Source organism: Myotis daubentonii, chromosome 2 (assembly GCF_963259705.1).
Source record: "Myotis daubentonii chromosome 2, mMyoDau2.1, whole genome shotgun sequence".
NCBI lineage: Eukaryota > Metazoa > Chordata > Mammalia > Chiroptera > Vespertilionidae > Myotis > Myotis daubentonii.
In genome coordinates this window covers 129,539,138-129,565,245 of record NC_081841.1, presented here as the reverse complement: position 1 = coordinate 129,565,245, position 26,108 = coordinate 129,539,138, and the positions used below count along the sequence as shown (strand labels likewise).

The following is a 26,108-nucleotide window of genomic DNA, read 5'->3' as shown; positions in this document are numbered from 1 at the left end:
TACTCAGTGCTGGGTGCTGCTGAGTCAAAGAAGAAACAAATCACATGGTTTGAAGACTGTCCTCAAGGAGTTCCTATTCAATCCAGAATGAATAATCAAATACAAATGATGCCTTTTTAACATTTAAGTGGCTATAAGGGGTAGTCCCAGCACACTTACAGTTTATCCTAAACTAAGATTGACAGGTAAAATACAGAATGTCCAGCTAAATTTGAATTTCAGAAAAACCATGAATAATCTTTTAGTTTATTAATGACCACACTAAATTAAAAAAAAAAAAGTTATTTATCTGAAATTCAAATTTAACTAGGTGTTCTATATTTCTTATTTGGTAAATCTGATATCCTAAACACCTCTTGTGATAAACATAGCTCTTATAACTCTGGCCAAGAAAAATCACTGGGTTTTTTTCTTTTAGGTTTAATTTAATCCAAATATTCTGGATTATGTAGTTCAATGCAAATTTCTTTTTACTGCCAATAATTTGATTCCACTGTTGAAAGACCTTAAATTTCACATAGATATAGCAGATGATGGCTTCATACTACATTTCTCACCCTTTGAGTACAGGATTTACTGTTCTTTTGTGTTTTCCTTATTTATTTTTATTTTAAATAAATAAACAAAACCCACCTCCTTCCTGAAACTTGGTACAAGACAAAGTACAGATGGCGCCAAGTCACTCCACCTGACTTATCCACTCCTTTTAAGGGTGTGTGTGTGCAGGAAAGTATCACAACAGAGCAAACTTTCCAGGGAGAAATTCTTTATCTCAGTGGTGGTCAGAAAATGGAGAAAATGGATGTGGGAAACTCAAGTGCAGCTGGCCCTGAGTATGGTCAGTGGGCTTTGCCCACAAGTTCTTCTTAGGGACGAGCATGCAGCTCCAGCCAGAAGCTGAGAAACTGTCCACATCCTCATCCACCCTGCATTTGCATTGACATACAGGGTATGTATCTTGAAATCTAAACAGTAAAAACATTATCACCCAATAGTTGTCCCTCACAAAATGTCCCACACTCCCTCCTTATCCTCAGCCTCTCTCAACCACCCCTCCCTATCTTCTACCCCACTCTGTTCCTTCCAGGCCTAAGCTACTGGAGGTCTGCACCTCCCTACCACCAAGCAGGCAGTGAGCAACTCCAGCAGATGGTCTCCTCTTAGTTAAACCTTAGCCTCTCTGGACCCTCTTCCTTTATTTCCAGGACTCTTTCCTCTTCTCATGTCACTTGCCTGCAAGATCTTCCTTTTTTTTTTTTTTTTAAATACATTTTATTGATTTTTTACAGAGAGGAAGGGAGAGAGATAGAGAGCCAGAAACATCAATGAGAGAGAAACATCGATCAGCTGCCTCCTGCACACTCCCCACTGGGGATGTGCCCGCAACCTAGGTACATGCCCCTGACCGGAATCGAACCTGGGACCCCTCGGTCAGCAAGCCGATGCTCTATCCACTGAGCCAAACCGGTCTCGGCAAGATCTTCCTCTTATAGGTGCCACCACCTCCCACCCCCCTACCCCCCCATTCCTTCCACACCAGTGCCATCACATTCCTCCTCTGCTCCTTCCCTTCTCACACTCAGTCTTCCTTCCTAGGTCCTCCGTCATCTCTGGCTCCAATCACTCAAATCTGCATATATGAACTGAAGTGAACCATGTGGACTTACCAGCCCCACTCTCCCCAAAATTCAGGACCCATAAGCCCGCCACCCTCCAGCATCTACCTCAGCTGGGGCTCATCCCAGGCTCTCCCTTTCCTCCCTAGCCTGGCCCCATCACACACACCCCTAATCTGACACCAAGCCTGGCAGATCTGACCTGAGTGTCTTCCAAATCCATCTCTTGCTCTCCAGCCCACATCATTTCTCACCCAGCCTCTTATGGGGTCTCACTGCCTCAACCCCCACTGCACCCTAACACTGACTGGCCCCCTAAAACATAATCTGGTCTGTATTTCCTCTGATTAAAATCTTCTGGTGACTTCCCCTGCCTTTATAATAAAGTCTAAACTCAACCTGACATGCAGGGCCTATTTGAGGTGGCCCAGCCACTGTCCACCACCCTCTGTGAGTCCTCACACTCAGGCCACTCTCCTCTGCAGCTTCCCCAACACACTGTGCTGCCGCTCAGGCCTTCAGGCCACTGTCCAGGCTGCTTCGTCCCTGGTCACTTCCCCACCCCTCATACCCCACCCCAATCCCCTGCCCCTCAATGGCTCACTCCTACTCACTCTCCCAGAGGAGACCTGCCTAAGCTGGGAGCTTGGCTCAGGTGCCCCTTGCCTGGGCTTGCACAGGACTTGTCCCGTTACACTGCAAGGGTTCCCTCCTCTCAGAACCCTTCTCACTACAACATAAGCTCTCAGGAGAAGCCATGTGGCACTCATTCAGTAGCACAGTCCTGACGTACGATAGAAATTATGCTATATTTGCTGGGCTCCTATGTAAGGAAAATGAAAAATAGGCAAATGACCAGTCAATGAGAAGAGGGGGGAGCAGGGATGGCCACAACCCTGGAAACTCTGTTTAGTGAGGTTGACATCAAGGTACGGGGACCCTTTGTGCTCTTGTGGAACATTTCACCCATCCATCTTCTTACAGCCATCAAGGGGGGGGGGGGGGGGGCGGGGCAAAGGAAATCATCCTTAAGTCCTTCCCTTACTTCCCACTTTTAAGGGAATGGGCTCTGTGTGGTGAGCCTAATATTACATTATTTTTATGATTTTATTCTATTTAGCAGAGAAATCTTCAGGGAGAATGATGATGATTCTTTGGTCAGAGAAGGACCTGATATTCCTACTGTACTCTTTTTAAAAGCCAAGGTACCTCAGTGATTGAGCATCAATTTCTGAACCAGGAGGTCACGGTTCAATTCCCAATCACACCTGGGGGGGCACACACCTGGGTTGTGGGCTCGATCCCCGGTGGGGGGGTATGCAGGAGGTAGCCAATCAATGATTCTCTCTCATCATTGATGTTTCTATCTCTCTCTCCCTCTCCCTTCCTCTCTGAAATCAATAAAAAATATATTTAAAAAACAAAACAAACAAACAAAAACGAATCAGGGTTCTATTCAGAAAAGAAGCCAAGAGTCCAAGGACCTCAGCATTTTAGTCCCAGCTACACAAGAGGCAAAATCTAAATAAACACTTGGAAATTCTAAGTCCTCTAGCCTGAAAAACTTAACACACAAGGGAAAGTTTCAGAATTCTGTTACCATGGTCCACATGTGAGGCAGTGAGTGTGGCTCACCTGTCCAAACACGCAGGTACGATGCCATAAGACACAAAGAGAAAGGAGACAACCCCAGGGTTAACTACGTACCGGAAGCAATGGAAACCTCAAATCCCATTTCTTCTACAGCAGCTCGGAGCTCTTCTGGGTTGATTACAGAGGGATCATAGAGAATCGTTCCAGTCCCATCAGCCAGAGAGACTGATATTTGCTGCACACCTTCCCTTTGGGAGATCAGGCCTTCGATGGACTGGACACAGGATGCACAGGTCATGCCAGCAATAACAAGCACCACGGTACAGCACGCATCTTGCACCTGGGTTCTCTGAGCAGGGACAGGGGAGTGATGTGTAGAAGACCTGTTATCTGTCCCACTTCCGTCTGCTCCATCAGGAAGAGAAACTTTAAAGTTCCCTGGTGGAAGAGCCTCGATCGCCTTCTGCAGGTCCCCAGGGGAGACATAAGAAGGATGGTACTGTACTTGGGCAGTTCTGTTCTCCAAGGACACCTGAATATTTTGAACCCCTGGGAGTTTGCTGATATTTTCTTCAATATTCCGGACACAAGACTGACAGTGCATTCCATCTACGCTCAGTTGCAGGGTGACCACATGGCTCCCTTGCTGCTCCAAGGTCTGAGAGTTATTGACATTCTGGTTCAAAGTAGTAGGTGTTTTTGAGTAAGCGCTCTGTAACCGTCCAATATCAATTTGTCCCAGGCTTACAGGAGCCACTTTGTTCTTGATGACAGCTTCAAACCCCATGTCGTTGACATGGTCCCTGAGGTCTTGAGGTTGAATAAGATAAGGCTGATAAGTGATGACTGCCTCTTGGTTGCTGAGTGAGACTCTGACTCTCACCACTCCTTGCAGTTTCCCAATCTTGCCTTCTATGGAGCTGACACAGGACTGGCAGGTCATGCCCTCTACTCGAAGCTTGACTACAGCCTCCAGGGCTGGCAAGGACCTTAAAGGCCAGGAGTCAGCCTTTCCTTCTGCAATACTGGCCTCAAAGCCCATGTCCTCAACTTGACAACAAACCTGTGGCAGGCTCAAAACTGATGGCACGTATTTTACAATTGCATTGCCTTGTTCCAGGGAAACCTTTATACTCACAATGCCTTTCAAACTGGAAATCCTGCCCTCAATAGACTTTACACATGACTGGCAAGTCATGCCCGAAATGCTGATGGTGCCACTGATTGCCTGTGAAGGGCACATACCGTCCAGACTACCTTCGTAGCCAACATTGTCAAAGGCAAAACTCTGTTTCATTGTTGGTTCCCAGCCACGAGTAGGCAAAGAAAGTTTAGACAGAATCTAAAAGAAAAAGAAATAACTTTTTTTATTCTTAAAACAAATTTTTTTTTCTAAACTATCCCACCTTGTCTGTCACTGAGAAAATGGAAAGCAATGCCACTGGTGTCTAAACATCCCAAGAGTACAAGAGCATAAAATGCAGGGAAAGAAAGCTATAGACATTACAGTTGACCCAATTCCTACAGTCAAAAATCTTCATATAACTTTGATCCCGCAAAAACTTAACACCCGGCCCTCCGCATCCATAAATTCCCAACCTTAGATCTAAAAAGTTGACCTTTAAACAACACAGGTCTGAACTGCAAAGTTCCACTTATTAGTGTTGTTCAAAGATCAATAGTGTTTATCAAATGAAAGAGTTCAGACGGGTTCCTTTTAGTTCTGACATTCTGTGATTCTGAACCTAGAAGGCAACTTGCCTACCTTAGTGAAATGTTTTATCTTATCTAGATGTGGAGATGTCTATGGGAAAGGAGTTTACATGACACAGTTTACAAGCACAGAACAAGCATGCAGGCCTGTGACAGAGGCAGAAAGCACAGCAGCCCACAGATCTCCCAAGAAACCCTCCCCCGGTACCTGAAACCACCCCCCAACTTGGTCCTTTCAGCTCTAAGTTAGGGGTCTGGCTGCAATGCAAATACAAAGATTAGGTAACACCTTAATTCCGTATCTCATTCTAGGTGTGTCTGTCTTAATCTCTCAGCAGGGCTTAACTATCCTTAATAATCACAGGGTACTCAAGCATGTCAAACTCACGGCATGTTCCAAATGCAGACCTTCCAGGCCCCATGGGGTCAGACCATATATACCAGAGGAAAAAGATCTGAAAGTATGCTCCATGAGTCAGAGGAACTGAGCTGGGGGAAGAAGGGCAGGAGTGGAAAAGCTGGAAGAACAGGAAGTTGCGTTTAACAAGAAACTTCTCAATTCTGCCTTTGCTGAGTGTCACTGTCCTCCCTAGTGTTCAGGACAGCTGTAGCATTACATAAAATTACAAGTGTGTCACCAAATTAAATGGACCCATTTTCTTAATGTACCACAGTACAAGTATAATTGCCTGATTTCTTCTCATAATGATGAGGCCTCAAATCGACTATAAATGTTCATTTATATATCCACAAAGGAAATCATAAGCTAGTTTGAGATTAATAATTATAAAGAATTGTTTTTAAAAATACTTACTATAGCATTTTCTAAAATAGTATAGAAAAGAGGGAATGATTAGGTAAGGGACAACAACCAAGTAGGGCTGCTGATTTCAGTAAATAAACTGAAATTATATATGGTGTAAATATGGAAATGTAGTATATAAGGATGACATGGCTCAACAGTATTAACTGACAACTGGATAGCCACACCTCAGAAATCTATCTGGAAAAATATAAATCTAGAACGTATACATCAAAATACATTTCAGATAGATTTAAAAGGAAGATATAAAAAGCAGAATGATAAAAACACGGGGGAATATCTATTATAATCTCAGAGTGAGGAAAGTCTAAATATGACAAAACAAAAACAAGAAAATCCAGAAGCTATAAAATTACAGATTGATATATCTAACTATAATAAGAGAAAAAATTGCTCAAACCAAGGCAAAAGTTAAAGAAACTGAGGGGAAAAGCTTGACTTTACATTAAGCAAACTAAGAGCTAATTTCTTTAACACATAAAGAGGTCCTTCAAAGAAGAAAAAGGTTAACAACCCAACAGAAAATATAGGGTAGTTCATCAAAAAGAAAATACAAGTGGCTTAATAATATATAAAAAACTATTAAATGAGAAATGTAACATTCCAACCTTACTGTGGCATAGTTTTCACCATTCAGATTGGCACTCATTTTGACTCTCAGAACTAATGGGAATGTCACTTCTCTGGAAGGCAACTTGGCAATACATATTAAAATTACAAATTCACATATTCTTTGACCCAGCAACTCTATATCTAAATATTTAGCCAGTAAATATATATGTTTATATGCAAAAGGAAGCATACAACAAAGGATTGGAAATAAATTTCCATAAATAAGAGGATGATTAATTAGATCATTGCACAGCTATACAATGGAATACTATCCAGCTCTTAAAAAGATTAAAGCAACTTTGTAAATACTGAAATAGACTGATATCTAATATATTGTTCAGTGAAAAGCAAGGCACAGAAATACATAGTACCTTCAGTTATCTATTCTGCATGACACCAAATTTAGTGGTTTATAATGAATGCACATAGATTTTCAATTTGGACAAGGCTCAATATGGAAAGCTCGCTTTCTATGCCACATAGCATTTTCTGGACTGGACTGCTCGGGCTGAGGTGCCACTTCCAAGATGGTTCATTCATCACAATGACTGGCAAGTTGATGCCAGTTGCTGTCTGGAAGCTGTTGGTCACAGAAACCCCAGTTCTCTTCCATGTAGCCTCTAGGCTGGGTACACCTCACAACTGGTGGTTTGTAGGTTCTGTAAGGGAATGTCACAATAGTGAGCATTCCCAGAGAACAGATCTCATGTGCTAGCACATATCAAGCATCACTCTTACTAGTTCGCCATTGGTCAAATCCAGTCACCTGGCCAAGTTCAGTCAATATGGAGGTAATTACATAAAGACTTAAACACAGGGAGGTGGAGTTCATTGGAAGGGCCACCAAAATGAATCTATCACAGTATGCTAGCATTATTTGTGTGAGAAAAACATTATTATACATATAGATACTTATATATGCATAGATTGTCTCTGGGAGAATATATAAGAAACTAGTACAGAATTTGAGAATTGGACAGTTGAAGGGATCAAGTGACTAGGGTATAAGAGGGGAAGAGTTACTTTTCACTGTACAACTTATTGTATAATACCAAATTGTGTTACCAAATCCTAATAATTAGTTGAAATATTGAAATAAAATAACATGAGTATAAAGGAGATCCAGAGCTGTGACTTGATTGAAATTGTAATTGATATTAATTAAATATTTATTTAACTGAAAAGAGATGAAGGGAAAACTAAGAAAATACCTAAGGACATTCACTTTAATATGTTAGTAAGCAGAAATTGCCTCCTTATAATAAGACATAAACCTCAACCACCCAGTCTGTTGGGAAAATAAATCCCTTTTTTGTCTTAGGTCTAACTACACCTTACCAAACCCCAAATCACAGTGCTGGTTCTTAATCCCTGGATTACTGCCAAAAAGGGTTAGCAGAAGTGTTGGAAGCTATTTGTTTGTAGCAAACAATGCTCAGAGGTCCCCCCCTTCCTGACAGGCAGGTTTCCAAGGACAAGCAGTTACGGAGGACAACACTTTGCAAATAATCAACTTTATGAATCAGCAGAGTATCTGAAGGTTTACAAGCAATCTCCTAACAGTTATTCAGTGTTGGATAGTTTATAAGTGTGCACACGTGGTGGGTGGGTGTGCATGCTTTTAATTCCACTCTGAAGACAATCCTTCGTGGTGAAAAAAACTCATGTAATGAGTTCAAACAAGTAAGTTTAGGTTTAAGGGCTCTTCAAGCATCAACAGCACTGGAGAGTGTGGGCCCAGGCGACAAATGCTGTATCAGGGGAAACCTTGTAGAAGCCCTAGTGTTGTTTAATTCTCACTCAATTATGTACTCCTTGAAGACAAACATCTGGGACTTCTTCTGCAGGCCCAACACCAGGTTGGGGAAGAATTTTTGCAAGCTTTTGAATTTTTAATAAACTACTAGTATGATAGGCATTAGTAAGAAAGGGTTACAAATACAAGAGGAGAGAGGGATTCACAGAGGGAAAGCCAAATGAATTTCTATTCTTTACTATCTCTTTAGGCACCCAGGTCACATAGAATTTGCTGAGAGTGCCAGGTAAAAACAGGTAAAGGAATATAAAGTGTTGATTCAACAAGATGGAGCAAGGAAAGAAAAATAAGACCTTCAAATAGGCCAATCTGGTATGAAGAAATTGGAAATCAGGTGGCATGTTTTGATTAAAGTTTTCAAAGCCAAACTAAAATTGAAAAGTTGTAGAAAAGAACCGTGATTACACATCAAAGAGCAATACTATCGTGTACATAGTGGAAAAACCATTAGTCACTTTTGAGATTTCTCAATTACATATGGATCCACATCACCCTTAAGTAGGGTACCATTTGCCCACTTATCCTTGAGACTTCTTTCACTTTGAAGGGTGTATAATGCCCTTAACCATGTATAAGCCAAAAATGTCATGCAACTTTTCCAATATATAACCTCCACGTCATACAACTCTATATTCCTAAACTTTCATGAATTCAAAATACAGAAAAGTCCTGATTTTTTGGTATGTACACAGACCCAATGATAGCAAATAGCTAATGATTCTCAGTGTTATTTTATAAGGATGACATTCTATATCCCTAATACTCAAGGTTATTCTATAAGGAGGCATTCTTATCACCATTTTACTGTTGAGACAGACTGAGATTTATCCAATGCCACAAATCCATTTAAATAACAGCGCTGGGATTTAAATCCAGCTCAAAAGTCTAGCAGGCTCTATATTTTTAAAAACAACTTTTGAGGTTACTTTTTCTTTTTAGCCATGTTAATTACAGAAAGAGACTACAATGCAGAAAAGCAAAATGAAAGAAATACAGCCACTGGAGCAGTACAGAGTGAATGTAGTAGGGAAGTAAGGGTGTGGCCAGGACCATTGAGGCCAGCTGCCTGAGGCTGAGCCTGGCCTTAATCCCTTAGTATCTGTCACCTCTAGCTACCTCAGGAACTTCAGAAAACTACAGTAGAACATCAGTACTCTCTCTGCTTTCTTCAATATATATTTCTAACTCCAAATACACTCAAAACAACTACACTTAGGAAAGGAGACAGGACACAGGCAGAGGTGGCAATTTTGTACATCCTCCTGAATACACTGTGACTGAGTCCCTGCCTGGCTCTGTTCTTATCTGATAACTAGAGGCCTGGTGAACAGGATTCATGCACTGGTGGGGGGTGTGGCCTGAAGGGATCAGCCCACTGTGGGAACGCCACTCATCCCACTCAGTGGGAGCACAATGACCACCAGGGGCAGCTCCTGTGTTGAGCGTCTGCCCCCTGATGGTCAGTGAGCATCATAGTGACTGGTTGACCAGTCATTCTGGTCATTCCGCCATTCAGTCACTGGGCATTATTATATAGGATTCAATGGATGTCAGAGATTCACAGGGGAGGGAGGATCATAAGAGACCACTTGAAAAGATCATATCCAAACCAGGCATTTGGGTGTCAGCTTCTACAACCCTCAATGAGGAGGAATCGATGTCCCCATGTTAAATTTATAGGCATATAGACTTACAAGAGCATATACTTATGTATTAATACATAAAATTGAGGTTATTTATGGGTAAGCTGATTTTTTACTATCTGTATATATATAAGGGTGGGGCAAAAGTAGGATTACAGATGTTCTTACGGAGAATAATACAATCCTCTTATATAATAAAAGGGTACTATGCAAATTGACCCTAACAGCAGAATGACTGGGAATGACTGGTCACTATGACACACACTGACCACCAGGGGGCAGACACTCAATGCAGGAGCTGCCCCCTGGTGGTCAGTGTGCTCCCACAGGGGGAACTCTGTTCAGCCACAAGCCAGGCTGCCAGCTGCCAGCACAGCGGTGGTGGTGGGAGCCTCTCCCGCCTCCTCAGCAGCGCTAAGGATGTCCAACTGCAGCTTAGGCCTTTTCCCCGCTGGCAAGTGGACATGCCTCGACTTAAAAAGGCTAACATCATAAATATTTGAAAATGATTGACTATGAAGACAAACATGGCCTCATTTGATCTTCAAAAGAAGCTCAGGGAGATATGCAGGGAACTTATTTTCCACCATTTTACTGATGAGGAAAACTAATAATTAAAACTAGTGTACTTATTCCCCTACCCCCACTTTAACCCCTTCAGACTGTCCTTTAACATAGTTTCACAACAGTCCAGAAAGAGCTTCCAGTGATTATTATTTAAATTTTATCTACTGAAAAAAACAAACTAACCCAAACTCAGGCATTAATTAATGCAGACATTGATAAGGGTCCACTATGTGCCTGGGCTGTGTGTGCAACAACTTGCTCTCTGACGTTAAGGGCCAGCCCCAGGCCTGGTGCAGACTGCACTTTCTGGAAAATTCCATACAAATGACCCTTGATTGCCTATTTTGTTCACTTGACCACAGCAAGAAAAAACATTAACCCTTATGGAGAAACTGGATTTAGTATATCCACTATTTGCCCAGGAGAATAAGTAGCATTAACAAAACATAAAATTAACAAGTTTCAATACATACATATGAACATATTGTTTACTACATACAACAAAATAAAATTTAGAAATTTACAAACTATAAGACCTCTCACAAGAAGCACTTCACAATATTACCTCAGAAACCCATTCACACTCTCATTTCAGTTTTACTATCAACCATTTCAGAGAATTCTACTGCTTTAACCATTTCAGAGAATTCCACTGCTTTTAACATATATGTATTGTAACAATTACTTCATCAAATTTTTATCAACAGCTTTTTTTTTTTTTGCTACAGAATCTTTTCTGATAACACTATATTTCAAGCTCCCCTAAACAAAGAAATTTTAAATAAAAGGTCTGTCACTATTAAGCAACTATCAGTATCTTGGAATATTTTTTTATATTTGGAAAAAAATAGTTTAGGTCAGAAGCATAATTATGCTCTATAGGAACATAATTCCCTTAAGTTATTCCCCAGAATTATGATAAAATAATGATCTGAAAAACCTACATTAGATACATGCATTATCACTGGTTACAAGGAATGTCACACAATGATATTAAGATAATTCAGCTATTTATATTATACTAGAGCCCTGTTGCACAAAAAGATTTGTGCAATAGGCCTTCCCTTCCCCTGGCTGCCGGCACCGGTTTCCCTCCAGCACCCGGGACCCAGGCCTTCGCTCCAGCCGGAGCCGCCTTCAGTCTTCGCTCCACCGCTTCGCACCTATGTATGCAAATTAACTGCCATCTTTGTTGGTGGTTAATTTGCATATCTCGCTGTTTAGCCCATGGGAGGCGTAGTGAAGGTACGGTCAATTACCATGTTTGTCTATTATTAGATAGGATTAGAGGCCCAGTGCACGAAATTTGTACACAGGGGCAAGGGGCGTTCCTCAGTCCGGTCTGCACCCTCTCGCAATCCAGGACTCCTTGGGGGATGTGTGACTGCCAGTTTAGGACTGCGGAATCAGGTCTAAACTGGAAGTTACACATTCCTCTCGCAATCGGGACCGCTGGCTCCTAACCGCTCACCTGCCTGCCTGCCTGCCTGATTGCCCCTAACCACTCGCCTGCCTGCCTCATCACCCCAACCACTTGCCTGTCTGCCTGATTTGCCCCAACCCCTTTGCCTGCCTGCCTGCCTGATCACCCCTAACTGCTCGCCTGCCTGCCTGCCTCATTGCCCCAACCACTCGCCTGCCTGCCTGATCGCCCCTAACCACTCGCCTGCCTGCCTCATCACCCCAACCACTTACCTGCTTGCTTCATCGCCCCTAACCACTCGCCTGCCTGCCTCATCATCCCTAACTCCTCTGCCTACCTGCCTGATTGCCCCTAACTGCTCGCCCCCCTGCCTCATCACCCCAACCACTTGCCTGTCTGTCTCATCGCCCCAACCACTCGCCTGCCTGCCTGATCGCCCCTAACCACTCGCCTGCCTGCCTCATCGCCTCAACCACTCGCCTTCCTGCCTCATCATCCCTAACTCCTCTGCCTGCCTGCCTGATCACCCCTGCTTGCCTGCCTGCCTAATCACCCCTAACCACTCACCTGCCTGCCTGATTGCCCCTAACTGCTTGCCTGCCTGCCTAATCACCCCTAACCACTCACCTGCCTGCCTGACTGCCCCTAACTGCCTCTGCCTGCCTGCCTGATTGCTCCTAACTGCCTCTGCCTGCCTGCCTGATAACCCCAAACACTCTTGACATAGAAAGACATAGAAAGACATCCATGATAGATTAAAGAGGGCAAATGTGCAAGAATGTATTAACATTCACTATACCCTATTTGTCTAGAAGGGAAACAAATCCACACTTTTATAATCTGTTATTGATACTAATTTTGAAGAAACTAGATTAAAGAAATACAATGATAAGTGTTCTAGAAAAACAAATAATATTATAGTACTGCTGCTGCTATAACCACAAAGAATGGTCTAAAATTAAAACTTTAATTAAAAGCAGTTTATAGTGGGTAGCCATGCCCTAGGCCAGTTTCTTCCCTGACAAAGGTCAATCTTTGCCTTAACTATGCCTATTGTCTTTTTGTATCTAAGATAATATGCCTGTGAAATGTCAGAGTAACTTGTAACTTCTTTTTCTGGACCCCACAGGGCAAAACCAAATGCGTCTGGGTGTCAGGACAGAGACCATAAATTCCTTCATTGTTATTGTACCCACCTGGGTAAAAGAACTATGTGCCTATCATTTTACTTTTTATCCAATCCCAGAAGCTACCTGCCTCCTTTGCTTTCTCCCACCTCCCTAATCTATCACCAATGGATTTCATGTAACCCACTTACATCTCTTCCTTTTATTGTAATGTATAAAACAAGATGAAAAACTGCCATTCTCTGGAGCAATATCCCAGTCTGTTGAGATTTTGTTTCCTGGAAATTGTTGACAGTTTGGCTCAAATAAACTCATAAAAATTTTTTACAGTTTGAATGTTTTTACGTTAACAGTAGAGACTTCTTTAAGTGACTGGATCACACCACTACATCTAATTTTCCCCCTTTATTTTAACAGGGATATACCTGTGCCATCTGGGCTAGCTTGATTACATCTAGGCAAAAATAAAATCCAATCTATGCACCCCTCACCCAACATACAATGCTGTATATTGCTTTCTAAAATGGTCAAGTCCAAACCTAACAATATAAATCCACTTCTCCTTTGTTCACTCATTCAACAGCTTGATTACTGAGGACTGATATACTATCAGAGATACAGACCCTAGAGTCAAATAAAAACAGCCGCCACGATTAGCCAAAGTAGTCAGTGGGGTCATAGGTATGGAGTCCTGGGCAGTTGTTTCTGAGAGGAAGAGGAATTCTGCTTTCCAGCTGGAACCAGTCCCTAGTAACCTCTACCCTTCCCATTCCCCCAAAGAGGGATTCTGAGAGGCAGGGGCCTATTCCTTTCCAGCCTATTGTCCTGGGCCTAAGAAGAGATCAGACTCTAAAAAGAGACCAGGCTCAGAAGGTCTGTGGAAGCCGGGACCAGAGCACCCAGGTCAGGCACTGAGGTCCCTTGGGTTAACTTGCTCCTGTTGTGGGTAGGAGGTAATTCTCTAGGAACCTCACAGGCTTAGCCCAACCTGCAGAACCTGCTAATACACCGGGGGAGGCAGGAATGCCCTCTCCAGACTTCATGTTTTTTCCAGTTATGCTTTAAAAGACATTTTTCCCCTTCTGCCAGTCCAAAAGACAGAAGAAAGTTCATTTTAAAGAAGTTTTCTCAAGCATTTTCAAAAAAAAATTACTATTTTGCTACCTTAGACACTGAGCTAAAAATATAAAAGCTGGCCAGGAACTGCATAAATGCATATTCATAAATCTCTTCTACATAAATCTCTTGCATAGTACAATTCAAAAATCTCTTTTCACAAAATTTTAGTTTTGGGGACTTTTTAAACAAATAACACTAAAAAAAAAATAACTGCTAAAAGGGCAAAGTAATTATGAAAGTTTTCCTTGGTATCTAACTAGTCTTTTTTCTCTCAGCGTACCTAGGACAATGAAAAAGACCCCCTACAGACATTGGTCCCACCCAAAATTCCTACTAAAAGACATCATTTTTCAAAATGTTACCCGGCCTTACTTTTGAATATTACCAGACCTTTAAGTTAAACAAAATTTTCATTTGCTTAAGAGCAGCTTCTTTTTCCAGAAACATTTTTGAAATGCTTATTGAGTCGAAATGTGGATGTTAACAAAATAAAGTATACATTTTAAAATTTTTAAAAAGAAAAAGATCCATTTTTGTCTGATTTGCATTTTGGAAAACATTTGCTCTACAAAAGCTTATAAAATGTCCTGAAAATAAGAAGCAATAAAACCCAACAAGATTTATCCACCGTAGTCTTAATCTCTGGAAAATTCACCTTGACTGCTAGGTCTCAATGCTATATTCATACTCTTCCTCCCCATCCCCGATCTGCACCCCTGACCCTTCATATGTATGACATGGAAGAAACCTCCATCTATAAACCAGATCAACCCCCCTCTTGGCTTTTTAGCCCTTCTGCAATTGCACTGACCTGACTGGAGCGGATTTCCTGTGTTCCATTCAAAACCTCCAGGGAAAATTTTCCTTCCTCTGATGGGGGAGAGCCTTCCTCCTCCAAAGGCATCTGCCTGGTGGGACCCCTGTCCCGAGGGCTCCTCCTCAAGGACCACCACTTGTGGACAGACAGCAGGGTCTCCTGTGAGTCATGCCGAGTTGCTAGGAAGGACTGGTCAGGGCTCCTAGGCATCTCACCTCCAGCTTTCTCCATTGCTGTGTCCAGGGTCACACTTCACCTCCACTAAAGCAGTTCACCTTCACCAGACTACTTGGTCACCTTAAAAGGACCCCCCTAACTAGCAATGGGGAAGGCACTTTCTGTGCTCAGTCCTGCAGCTTCCACTCTGCTCCCGAGCCAGCCCAGGAAAGGCCGAGCGAGTCTTCGGTCTGGCATGCAGCAAGCCTCAGGAATTCGAGCAGACTGCACACTGCTGTATGTATATTTGCTCTTGTTTATCTCACTCATCACACTGCATTTGGCACTGGGACTCTGCACACGGCCCGCACATGCTCCTGCCCAGAGCTGCTGGGACACCTGGAGGCAGGTACAGGAGCCCAGCACAATCATCTCCCAAAGCTGAGCAAGGTCTCCTTTTGGCCATGTGCACTTCCAGGAACCCAACCTAGAGGCAGGGGGGAAAGGCCACTTTTTATTACCAAACTTCCAGCACTTTCTTGGAATAACTTCAGCCTCTTCCATGGCTCCAGTGCTGGCGGTGTGCAGAGCATCAAGGGAGAGAAGTATTTCCTAGGCAACATGACTTGAATTATCAAGGAGTAAGAAAGTTCCATGCTTTCTGTAGCTTTGTTTTTCCTTGGGCCAATGAATGGCTTGCCCTCAGTAAGAACTGACTACAGAAACTCACTGGATAACAAAGCTTACCCGTGGTTTATATGTGACAGAACAGCCAGGAACTAACACACAATTCAGGCTTCTCAGGCTACCATTTGTTCCACAGGAGGATTAAGAGGAGACATTAGACAGTGTGGTAATCCGGCTGCCTCCAGCTCTGTGAGCAGCGGTGCCTCCCTTCCCATTCCCACCCCCACCCTCCACAGACAAGGAGAAGGAGTGACCTCATTCCTCCATGGGAGAAACGGCTCCACCAGCCACTAATCCTGGCAACACCTCCTGGAACAAGTTAGTGTGGAGTGTGCACACTGAGGACTGAATGGAGCCGGTTGGTAGGACAGTCACTCTGTGTCCGCTGCATTACTTTCCCCTCGCCCCAACCATGTGCTGCTGGGGAGTGGGGAGTCATAGGGGTGTGCACCCAATGAGGACATTTAGGGCACATCCCCTTTGCCCTAACCGGTTTGGCTCGGTGAACAGAGCCTGGGCCCGAGGACTGAAGGGTCCCAGGTTTGATTCTGGTTAAGGGCATGTACCTTGGTTGCACGCTCGATCCCCAATAGGGGGTGTGCAGGAGGCAGCTGATTGATGTTTCCCTCTCATCGATGTTTCTAACTCTCTCCCCCTCTCCCTTCCTCTCTGTAAAAATCAATAAAATATATGTTTTAAAAAGAACACATTCCCTTCTGCTCAAGGTCACTGAGGATCTGCCTCTTAAGGGTTGCTTACAGTGCCTCCTCCTCCCCAAGAACTCTTGACCAAGAGACCTGTTCTTCCTGAGGTGAGGTGGCCTCACCACTGGTCCATTCACCACAGGCCCTTGGTCCCTCTTCTATTTTCTTCTGTTTTCCATTCACTCTGTGGGGATGTGGCCGTTTGTTCGCTCCACTTCTGGAACAGACTCAGTGCAGCCAACTCCAAATTGTGTGTGGGTTGGCTTCCTACCTGCCATGTGCTCAGCCAAAAAAGAACCTGCCTCCATTTCTATGAAATGCCATTTAAATCAGTGACCTAAAAGGGATATTTAATGCTAAGGGCCTCAGCCCCCAATCCCACCCAGAAGCCAACAGAGATGAGCCTAGTATATGTGTGATTTCTTTCTGGCGATCACTCAACTCCTGCTTGCTCACCTATGACCTCCCTATTTCCTAATAGGATCTGTTAAGATTTATGGATTGATGCCTGCTGATCACCTCACATTTCCTTTATTGGGCATGATAAATAGGTCTTCCAGATACCTGAGTCTTATCCCTTTAAGCACCAGATTTTTAAAAAACTTTTTGCCACTTTGAGTGGAAATCTCCCCAAAGGTATAATTTATCTTTCTACTGCCTTTTAAAATATGAGTTACTATCCTTATTTCAACTTTTCCTTGGTGATATGAAATCATTATAAATAAAAATGCTTCTTTTGTGCAATAGCTGTGAGTAGTTAATAAGGAAAGTACGTTGGCACCATATATCCCAAGTGCTTTTGAATGGTCTATCTTGTTAGCACTGTGCACTATGAAAAGTATACTTTACTGTAAAATACTTTTTCTTCTCTTAAATGGTCACTCAGACCCAAATCATAGCCAGAAAAAGGAGACAGGGCCAGGTTATAAAGGGCATGAGGTTTAGATTTTGCACTGTGGACAGTGGAGAATCTTCAGTTTTTAACAGAAGACTTACGTGATTATATTTGTGATTTAGAAATAACAGTTTGGGCAGGCAGAGGAATGAAGACCCAGGGGAGGAGGATTATACTAGCAGGGTTATAAGGAGCAAAGAATTAACAGTAGAGTGGGGATAAGGATGTCCTCCAGGCTCAACATCAACTGATCACAGCAGGTGACACAAAGAGAGGACCTGAGGATGACAATGCCATTTCCAGTTTGGCAGAAATGAGGAGAAATGAGGGCTGGAGGGAAAGCCTGTCTATGGGTGAAAATGATGGATTCTTCTTTGTTCCCATAAAATCCTATGAAATAGCCAGGGCTCCAGCCGCTTTCCCGGGCTAAAGAATCAAGTCAAACTCCTTTTTCTAGAACCTTCTCCTTTCCTCTCTCCTGACTGTTAAATTTCCAGCCCCTCCCCATCTAATCTTCCTTATCCTTTAAGTCCTGCCTCGCCTTAGAGGCGCCTCCACCCTAGCAGAGCTCTCTCTGAATTCCAGTATCCCTAGTGTCAAGACTACAAACTAATAGCCTTCATGGATACTAGATGACAAGTCTCCTTCCATTGAGGCTGCACTCAGATCAGGCCCTACTTATCAATGATGCCCAGCATACACTCAGCAGCGGGAAACCCTGTAAGCCCCTGGAAGACGAGATTCTTCCATCTTATCTGTCCACAAACCTAACAAGGGGGTGAACAAATATCAGATGTTAAATAAATACTTGCTGAGCCAAACCACAGACAGATCAGAATGCTTTCTCTCTACAGTCTCACGGTGCTCTTAGTCCCCCTTATGATGATGCCAGGGCAAACTCCATTAGTCTCTCACATATTCCTCCCAGAACTATAGGCTTTCAGTGTCTCCCAGACTAAATTAGTTTGTCTCTTACATGTGCAAATTTTATTTTCCAAACTAAATTCATCTTGCTTATCCCCTACCCACCTTCTCAGTTTCTGTGAATCTCTTCTGTATAAAAATAAACATCTCCTTGGTGTCCTAAACAATCCTGCTGTAAGGTAAGAAGTTTGGGCCCAAAGGCAGATGGGCAGCTCAGGTTACCGTAAACCTTCAGGACAAAGGACCCTATTTGGAGGGGGGACATCTGATTCAAATATTTCAACACTCACAAAGATTACCTGCTCACCCAGCTAGAGGCTAACACTGGGCTGGGCTTCTCAGAAAAAACACTGGGTCAGTCCTCCCAAGACAGGCAGAGGAATCCCAGATCCTATGACAGGACAGAATGACAGAACCTGACACTAAGCTGCATGCTGGGAAGCAGTGGCCCAGAAGGTTCCCAGAGAACATGAGCAGTACAAACAGCCTATCTTTTACAACAGGGTATAATATTAATAAATGAACATAATTTAGAGCCTGACAGTCAAATATTTAAGTGTTATGCACAAAAGAAGATACTTTCTGCTTTCAGGAATTTATTAGCAAGTTAGGAGAAAAGAACAGTAGAGGGCAGTAATAAAATACTAAAAAAATCATTCAAACATTAGGTACTGGGATATGGGAGACTTGCCAGGGAAGAACTGCTGGGCCTGGACTTCTGCGTGGCCGCTCCTCACACCCCCAGGACCTGGTGACTTCAAGATTGAAACTGTTAGCTCTGCATGACTTTTACACCATTGTATTAACAGGAGACCAACAAAGAACACCCGGGCCAGCTCACTAGCGGGAGTGTGCTTAACTAAAACTGCACGTGGCTTAACAGCCTAGTGTAAAAAAATCACAATGGCTCTAAATTATGAAGAGACTGGACAGGGCCACAAAGAGAAAAGGATCATCAAAGTATAAAAGTCAATACTTTGATTTCACAGTTAATGATATGCACCTTCAGCCTCCTTGGCCGCCCTCTTCATCTGGCGCCCAACCTGGCACAACACCAGCACTGGTTACCTCCATGTTCCAATAGACTCCAAGTCTGTCTTCCCGCATTGGAACAAGGAGGAAACAAAACACATTGTGGACAAAAGGGGCCACATACTAACCTGACAAGCTCAGGGAAGGCCTGCCTGGCAGTCTTGCAAAATCTAAGACCTAAAGTAACCACAAGAATGGTCTGAAATTTAAACTTTTAACTAAAAGCAGTTATGGTGAGTAGTCACGTCCTAGGCCACTATCTTCCCTGACAAGGTCAATCTTTACCTTAACTGAGCCCATTGTTTTTTTGCATCTACGATAACATATCCTTGAAATGTCAGGGTAACTGGTAACTTTCCTTTTTTCCGGACCTCTCAGGGCACAACCAAATGCCCTGGGCACCAGGACAGATACCACAAATTCTTTCACTGTTATTGTTATCATGTTAATTATTGACTGTTAACTATCCTGTACCCAACTCAGTAAAAGAAGTATGTGTCTACCGTTTTACTTTTTATCTAATCCCAGAGGTTCCCCACTTTGCTTTCTCCTACCTCTCTAATCTATCACCAATGGATTTCATGCAACCCACTTACTGTCTGCTCCTTTGATTGTAATGTATAAAAATAGGTGAAAAACCGCCATTCTCTGGAGCATTATCCCAATCTGTTGATTCTGCTTCCTGGCAATTGTGGACAGTTTGGCTCAAATAAACTCACAAAAATTCTTTACAGGCTTGGTTGTTTTTAGATTAACAACACTCAGACTGGCTGGCCACGCTGATCATGACTACTATCTGGAGAGGGCCCTGGTATCACCAGCAGTCCAACTACCTCTGCCTAGTCCTCTTCACTCTCCTGAATGACAACGCAACACCTCCCCACTCCTCAGACCCCCACTTCCCCACCCCTCAATCTGCCCTGATGAGCCTGCTCCCTGCTGCCCTGAAATAACAGAAGCAATCAGAAAGAACTTGCAAACAACTCAACCACCACCTGAACGAGTGCTTCTCATTGCCCAGGAAGCTGTCCCTGCTCCCAAAGTCAGTCTCCACATACCCATCCCTCTTGGTTTATCTCCTATCTTCCTGACAGCTCCTTCTTGAGTCCTTCACAAGAGCCTATTAGTCTCCAAAACTCTGTAGAGGCTCTGGCTCAGCCTTTGGATCTAACTCTCCCCTGTCTATACTCATTCTTTGGTGATCTCATTCAGTCCAGTAGATGAACCACCTACAGCCAACAACTCCCAGACTCTACAGTTCTAAACCCAAATGCTTAAACAACATCTTCTGTTGGATATTTAACATGCATCTCAAAGATTAACTTGTCTATAACTGAGATCCCAATATTCTGCCTCTTCTCTGCTTCTTCATCTTAGTGAATGGCAATTCTTCCCTTGCACTTGCCCAGAAAAAAAAGTTTTGGATTCATCCTTGATAAGAATCATCTCCTTTTAAACCACAGGTAAATGTCTAGCAAGTCCTGTCAGACCTATCTTCAAAATATATCCAGTATCCAATCAATTTTCAGTACCTCCACTATAACAATGGTCCAAGCCACTAGGACATCTCACCTGCATACTATCTGATAAAGAGGGAATATGCAAATTGACCATAACACCATCACAAAGATGGTGGCGCCCAGTCCCCTCAGCCCCGCTGGAGTCCCCCATTCCTTTCAGTCCCGCCAGGGGCGGGGGGGGTGGTAGGTGTGCAGTGCGGCTGGACCCGCCCTCAGCCCCCCAGACACGCAGGGCCGGCTTGAGGCACAGGCAAGCCTTGGATGGCGGCTGCCCAGCCACCCAGGGCTGCTCGAGGCTCAGGTAACCAGGGCTGGCTGAGGCTTGCACTGCCGGCAGTGACAGCAGCACAGGTGTGATGAGGGCATCGCATTCCCCTGATTGCTGGGTCGCCTCCCGCCCCCAAGGGCTCCCAGACTGTGAGAGGGGGCAGGCTGGGCTGAGGGACCCCCTCTAGTGCATGAATTTTCAAGCACCAGGCCTCTAGTTATTAAAATAATATTCTAAGTGACCCCTGGCTTCTGCTCTTACCCCTAAAGTGTATTCTCAACACAAAAGCCAGAGGAATGCCCTTAAAGGAGAAGTCAGATGAGAACATTCCTCTAAAAGCTTTCCAGGGAATTTCCTTATACATCGTATATCCCAAATTCCTTTAAATGACCTAGAGAACTTTATAGAGCAGAGGTGGGCAACCTTTTTGTGAGTGCATGCCAAAACCAGCAAAATCTCTGACTCAAAATTCTTCTGCGTGCCAACCCTAATTTTTTGAGAACATGCTACGCCTACTTGATATCTCTTAAGGTGTATGTATGTGAAGAACCTTGAAGAAATAATAAAATTCATTCAAGCGACAAAAACACAGTATATGAGATGAAAAGTACATTTATTTTTTAATGTATACATGTACACTGATAGTCCGACAGAAAACTTTATGACTCCGTTTGATATTATCAGTGGGACTTTTGCTGCTGCATCACTGATAACAGAGATTTTACATCAGGTTTATATTTCCTGACTTTCAGAGATATGCACAGCTACTGCTTTCATCCATCAGGCTACTTTTATCACAAGACTTAACAAAATTCATCACTGAGAACAAAGATTCACAAGCGTATGTGGATGAAAACATGGAGAGTAATGCTGTTGCAAAGTTTTGTAAACAGAAAAAATTTTCTGGAATGGCATTCCAAGTGCTCAATAGTTCGTTTTCAACACTTCTCTCTGGTACTCCTGTCTCTAATTGCTTTTTTCAATGTTTTCCAAGTCAACTCTAAGGTCAACAAATTTCTGCTTCCAAATTGAGCTACTCTGAAATTCAATCAACTGCATTTCAAAGTCAGCCATGTCTATCCATGAAAACATTTGTAAGTTTAGTTCCTCCAGTTTCATGCTGTCTGAAAACCTCATGAATTTTGCTGTCTCTTTCAGTCCTCTGAATTTCACAAATCTTGAGAAGAACTGCTCAATAGTTGACTCGATGATGTTTAAAAACAGCTTTTGAAGGCTTTGACAGTCTGTTCTGTCATCTTTTGGGAGGTCTTTGATGTGCCTCTTGAGGTTTTGGAAATATCTAAATCTCTCACCATCCACATCCCTCTTAAAGACTTCCAGTTTCTTTTCAAAAGCCTTTATGTAACCAAACATAACATCAAATGTCTTGCCAGTTCCTTGTAATTTAACATTTAAGTCATTTCAAATGTTCACAAAAATTGTAAATGGAAGATTATAAGAGAAGGTTTTGCATGCCAGCAAAAGTTACTGGTGTGCCATGTTTGGCACACATGCCAGGGGTTGCCCACCCCTGATATAGAGTCTGCCCCACCATTACCTGTCAACCTATCCTCAAACTCCTCATCTTCATTCATTTCTACTAAAACCATTCTGATCCTACTATTCCTAGAACAAAGTAAGGCATGCTCCTGCCTCAGGGCCTTTATGTTGCTCTCTGGGTTAGAAATATTCCTCCCCCAACACCCCATATCTAGATGGCTCGCTTTTTCACCTCATTTAGGTCTTTGCTCAAAACTCAGTGGCTTCTCCCTAATTATCCTGTTTACATTTCAAAAATTCCCCACTTCCTATTGTATCCTTTTCTGTTTATTTTCTCCAGAACACTCAACTACCATTTGACACTACATATTTTACTTATTTGCTTATTATCTCCCAACTAGAGGCCCAATGCATGACATTCGTGCACTGCGGGAGTTCGGGGGCCCTCAGCCCAGCCTGTGCCCTCTCGCAGTTTGGGACCCCTTGGGGGATGTCCGACTGCCAGCTTAGGCCCGCTCCCCACAGTTGGACATCCCTGAGAGGTCCTTAGCACTGCCGCGGAGGCGGGAGAGGCTCCCACTTCTGCCGCTGCCCTCACCAGCCATGATCCTGGCTTTTGGCTGAGCAGCACTCCTCCTGTGGGAGCACACTGACTAGGGAGTAGCTCCTGCGTTGAGCGTCTGCCCCCTGGTGGTCAGTGCACATCATAGCAACCAGTCATTCTGCTGTTTGGTCAATTTGCATATTAGGGTGTTATTATATAGGATTAGGATGTAAGTTTTACAAGTACAGGAATCCTATTTTCTTCACTCACAGCTGTATTCCCTGAACTAAAAAAGTGCTTATACTTAAGCTTCTCAATAAATATTACTGGATGAATCAATGATAGAGAATACACAAAAACGTATTTGCTTGCTATGAAATACAGACAGATCAGAATGTGACCTGTGCTATAAAACGAAACTTTCAGACAAATATCAAATATTCAACATTTGGAAGATGCTCCATGCAAAGCTGGCACTGTCCTCCTTTAGTTACTCATTCCTTTTTCCCTCCAAACCAGGAGTCTACGCTCAAATACTATCAAGAGTAGACACTGCAAACTAAATGACCGTAATAGATGAGGACTTATAACAACTTTAATATTGTAACTTGTGGCCCAAAATTTGGATTTTTGTAGCTGAGCTCTGAAACTGCTTGCAAGGCATGACTGCCCTTTTGGTACCCCTTGCATGGCCGACAAATAACAATCCCTGTACTATAATTGTGTGGTAAAATAAACGAACAAACAAAAAAATCTTTTTGTTTTAAAGGCCTAGGCTGAAATTAGGAGTTTGCTAAATGCTTAATCATATATTTCCCATTATTTTCATCTCACAACCCCACTTTCTTGATCACTGAATCACCCAAGTATGTGTTCTTTTTTCCCCTAGCAACCCACCGCTTTGATCATCAGTTCCTCATAACTTATGCCTTTAAAAACCTTGTCCTATCCCCTCCATTGAAGGGTATTCTCTGTTCATACCAGGAGTTTGTTCCATGGTTTGCAAATCATTATCTGAATAAACTCTGTTTTAAATTTCTTTCTTTTTTTTTTTTTTGTTAATCCTCACTCAAGGATATTTTTTTCCATTGATTTTTAGAGAGTGTGGAAGGACAGGAGGGAGGAGGGAGAGAGAGAGAGAGAGAGAGAGAGAGAGAGAGAGAGAGAGAGATACATTGATGTGAGAGGGACACATCTATTGGTTGCCTCCCACATGCATCTGAACCCAGGTACATATCCTTGTCAGGGAATCCAATCCTCAACCCTTGCTGAACAGGCTGATGCTCTAACCACTGAGATTACTGGCCAGGACTCTTTTTAATGTTTTAAAAGGATCCTCTGGCCTTGCCTTTACATAGATTGGGGTAGGGTTTGTGGCCACATGAAGAGCTCCTGCTCCACCCAACAGAGACAGCTACTTCTGGGTTCCAGCCACGTTGTCAAATGGCCTAGAGCAGTGGTCGGCAAACTCATTAGTCAATAGAGCCAAATATCACCAGTACAACGATTGAAATTTCTTTTGAGAGCCAAATTTTTTAAACTTAAACTATACAGGTAGGTACATTGTTATTAACTTAATTAGGGTACTCCTAAGGCTTAGGAAGAGCCACACTCAAGGGGCCAAAGAGCCGCATGTGGCTTGCGAGCCGCAGTTTGCTGACCACAGGCCTAGAGTCATCAGAGTTTTGTGGATGAAAAAGGGGTCACATACTGATAGGAGTAGAAACAGAATGTTGGAGAACCAGCTGGAATTATAAGAAATGTTAATCATGCCCTGTTAACCATGATTATTTTGTTCTGACTAAACAAGGCACATTCTAACCTGGCTGGCAGTTAGTTACACATGGGACCTGGGAGCTCACCTGGAAATGCAGCCCATCCTCCCCATTTGGAGCTGCCTATTTTCATGGAGAGATTAACAGCTTTGTTGCCCAAACCAGCATCACCAGCCCTTGCATATCACTAAGCCCTCTGATGATCCCCAGCCCACTGCTCACCTGTTAGCTGCCCATTTGGTATACCCTTTGGCTACTTCCCCATGTAATCTTTTCTCATTTTTCCTAATATAAGCAGCTAGCTTATGATGGGGTGTAGAGCAGATTTTTGTGGATGACCTGCCGCTCTCCCATATTATTGGCAGTATTGGAATAAATGCTCATAATGATTCAACCCAGTCTCTGCTTAATTGGCTCAAGTAGTGCCAGACAGTACAGACCCACTGTTTGTCCAGTTACAATACTCAACTTGACAAATTCAGGAGAGGCCTGCCTGTCAGGCCTTACAAACTCAAAGACCTAAAGTAACCACACAGGATGGTCTGAAATTAAAACTTTTTAATGAAAAACAAGTCATGGTGAGTAGTGATGACCTAGGCAGGTATCTTCCTTGACAAAGGTCAATCTTTACCTTAAGTGAGCCTGTCTTTTGCATTTATGATAACACTAGAGGCCCAGTGCACGACATTCGTGCACTTGGAAGGGGGGGGGCGGCCCTCAGCCTGGCCTGCTTCCCTCTTGCAGCCCGGGAGCCCTCAGAGGATATCCTAAGCCTGCAGTTGGACATCCTTGGCACTGCTGTGGAGGTGGGAGAGGCTCCCGTCACCACCACTGCGCTAGCCAGCCATGAGTCCAGCTCAGGGCTTCTGGTTGAGGGGCACTCCCCCTGTGGGAGCACACTGACCACCAGGGGGCAGCTCCTGGATTGAGCATTTGCCCCCTGGTGGTCAGTGAGCGCCATAGCGACTGGTGGTTCTGCCATTCGGTCAATTTGCATATTAGCCTGTTATTATACAGGACTAGAGGCCTGGTGCACAAAATTCGTTCACGGTTAGGGTCCCTAGGCCTGGCCGGTGATCAGGGTGATCAGGGCATTCCTTCTGGTTGCTGACTGCCAGCCGGCACCTTCCTTCATTCTGTGCCACCCCCTGGTGGTCAGTGCCCATCATAGTGAGCAATCGAACTCCTGGTCTCCCAGTCGAACTCCCGAAAGGACAATTTGCATTTTAGGCTT

At 43.5% G+C, this 26,108-nt stretch overlaps 1 protein-coding gene across 4 annotated transcripts in view; it reads right to left on the bottom strand.

Annotated features, from left to right (window-relative positions):
• Positions 1-26,108, bottom strand: part of ATP7B (ATPase copper transporting beta) — a 91,083-nt gene that overhangs the window by 51,830 nt on the left and 13,145 nt on the right. For 3 of the 4 annotated variants that reach the window (XM_059684541.1, XM_059684543.1, XM_059684542.1), the window contains exons 2-3: positions 14,864-15,512; positions 3,324-4,551 (exon numbers count right to left, since the gene is read on the bottom strand). In XM_059684541.1, coding sequence (XP_059540524.1) covers positions 3,324-4,551; positions 14,864-15,100 — 1,465 coding nt within the window. In that variant the 5' untranslated portion in view covers positions 15,101-15,512. The remainder of the gene's footprint in view (positions 1-3,323; positions 4,552-14,863; positions 15,513-26,108) is intronic. The other variant, XM_059684544.1, reaches the window with a different exon arrangement.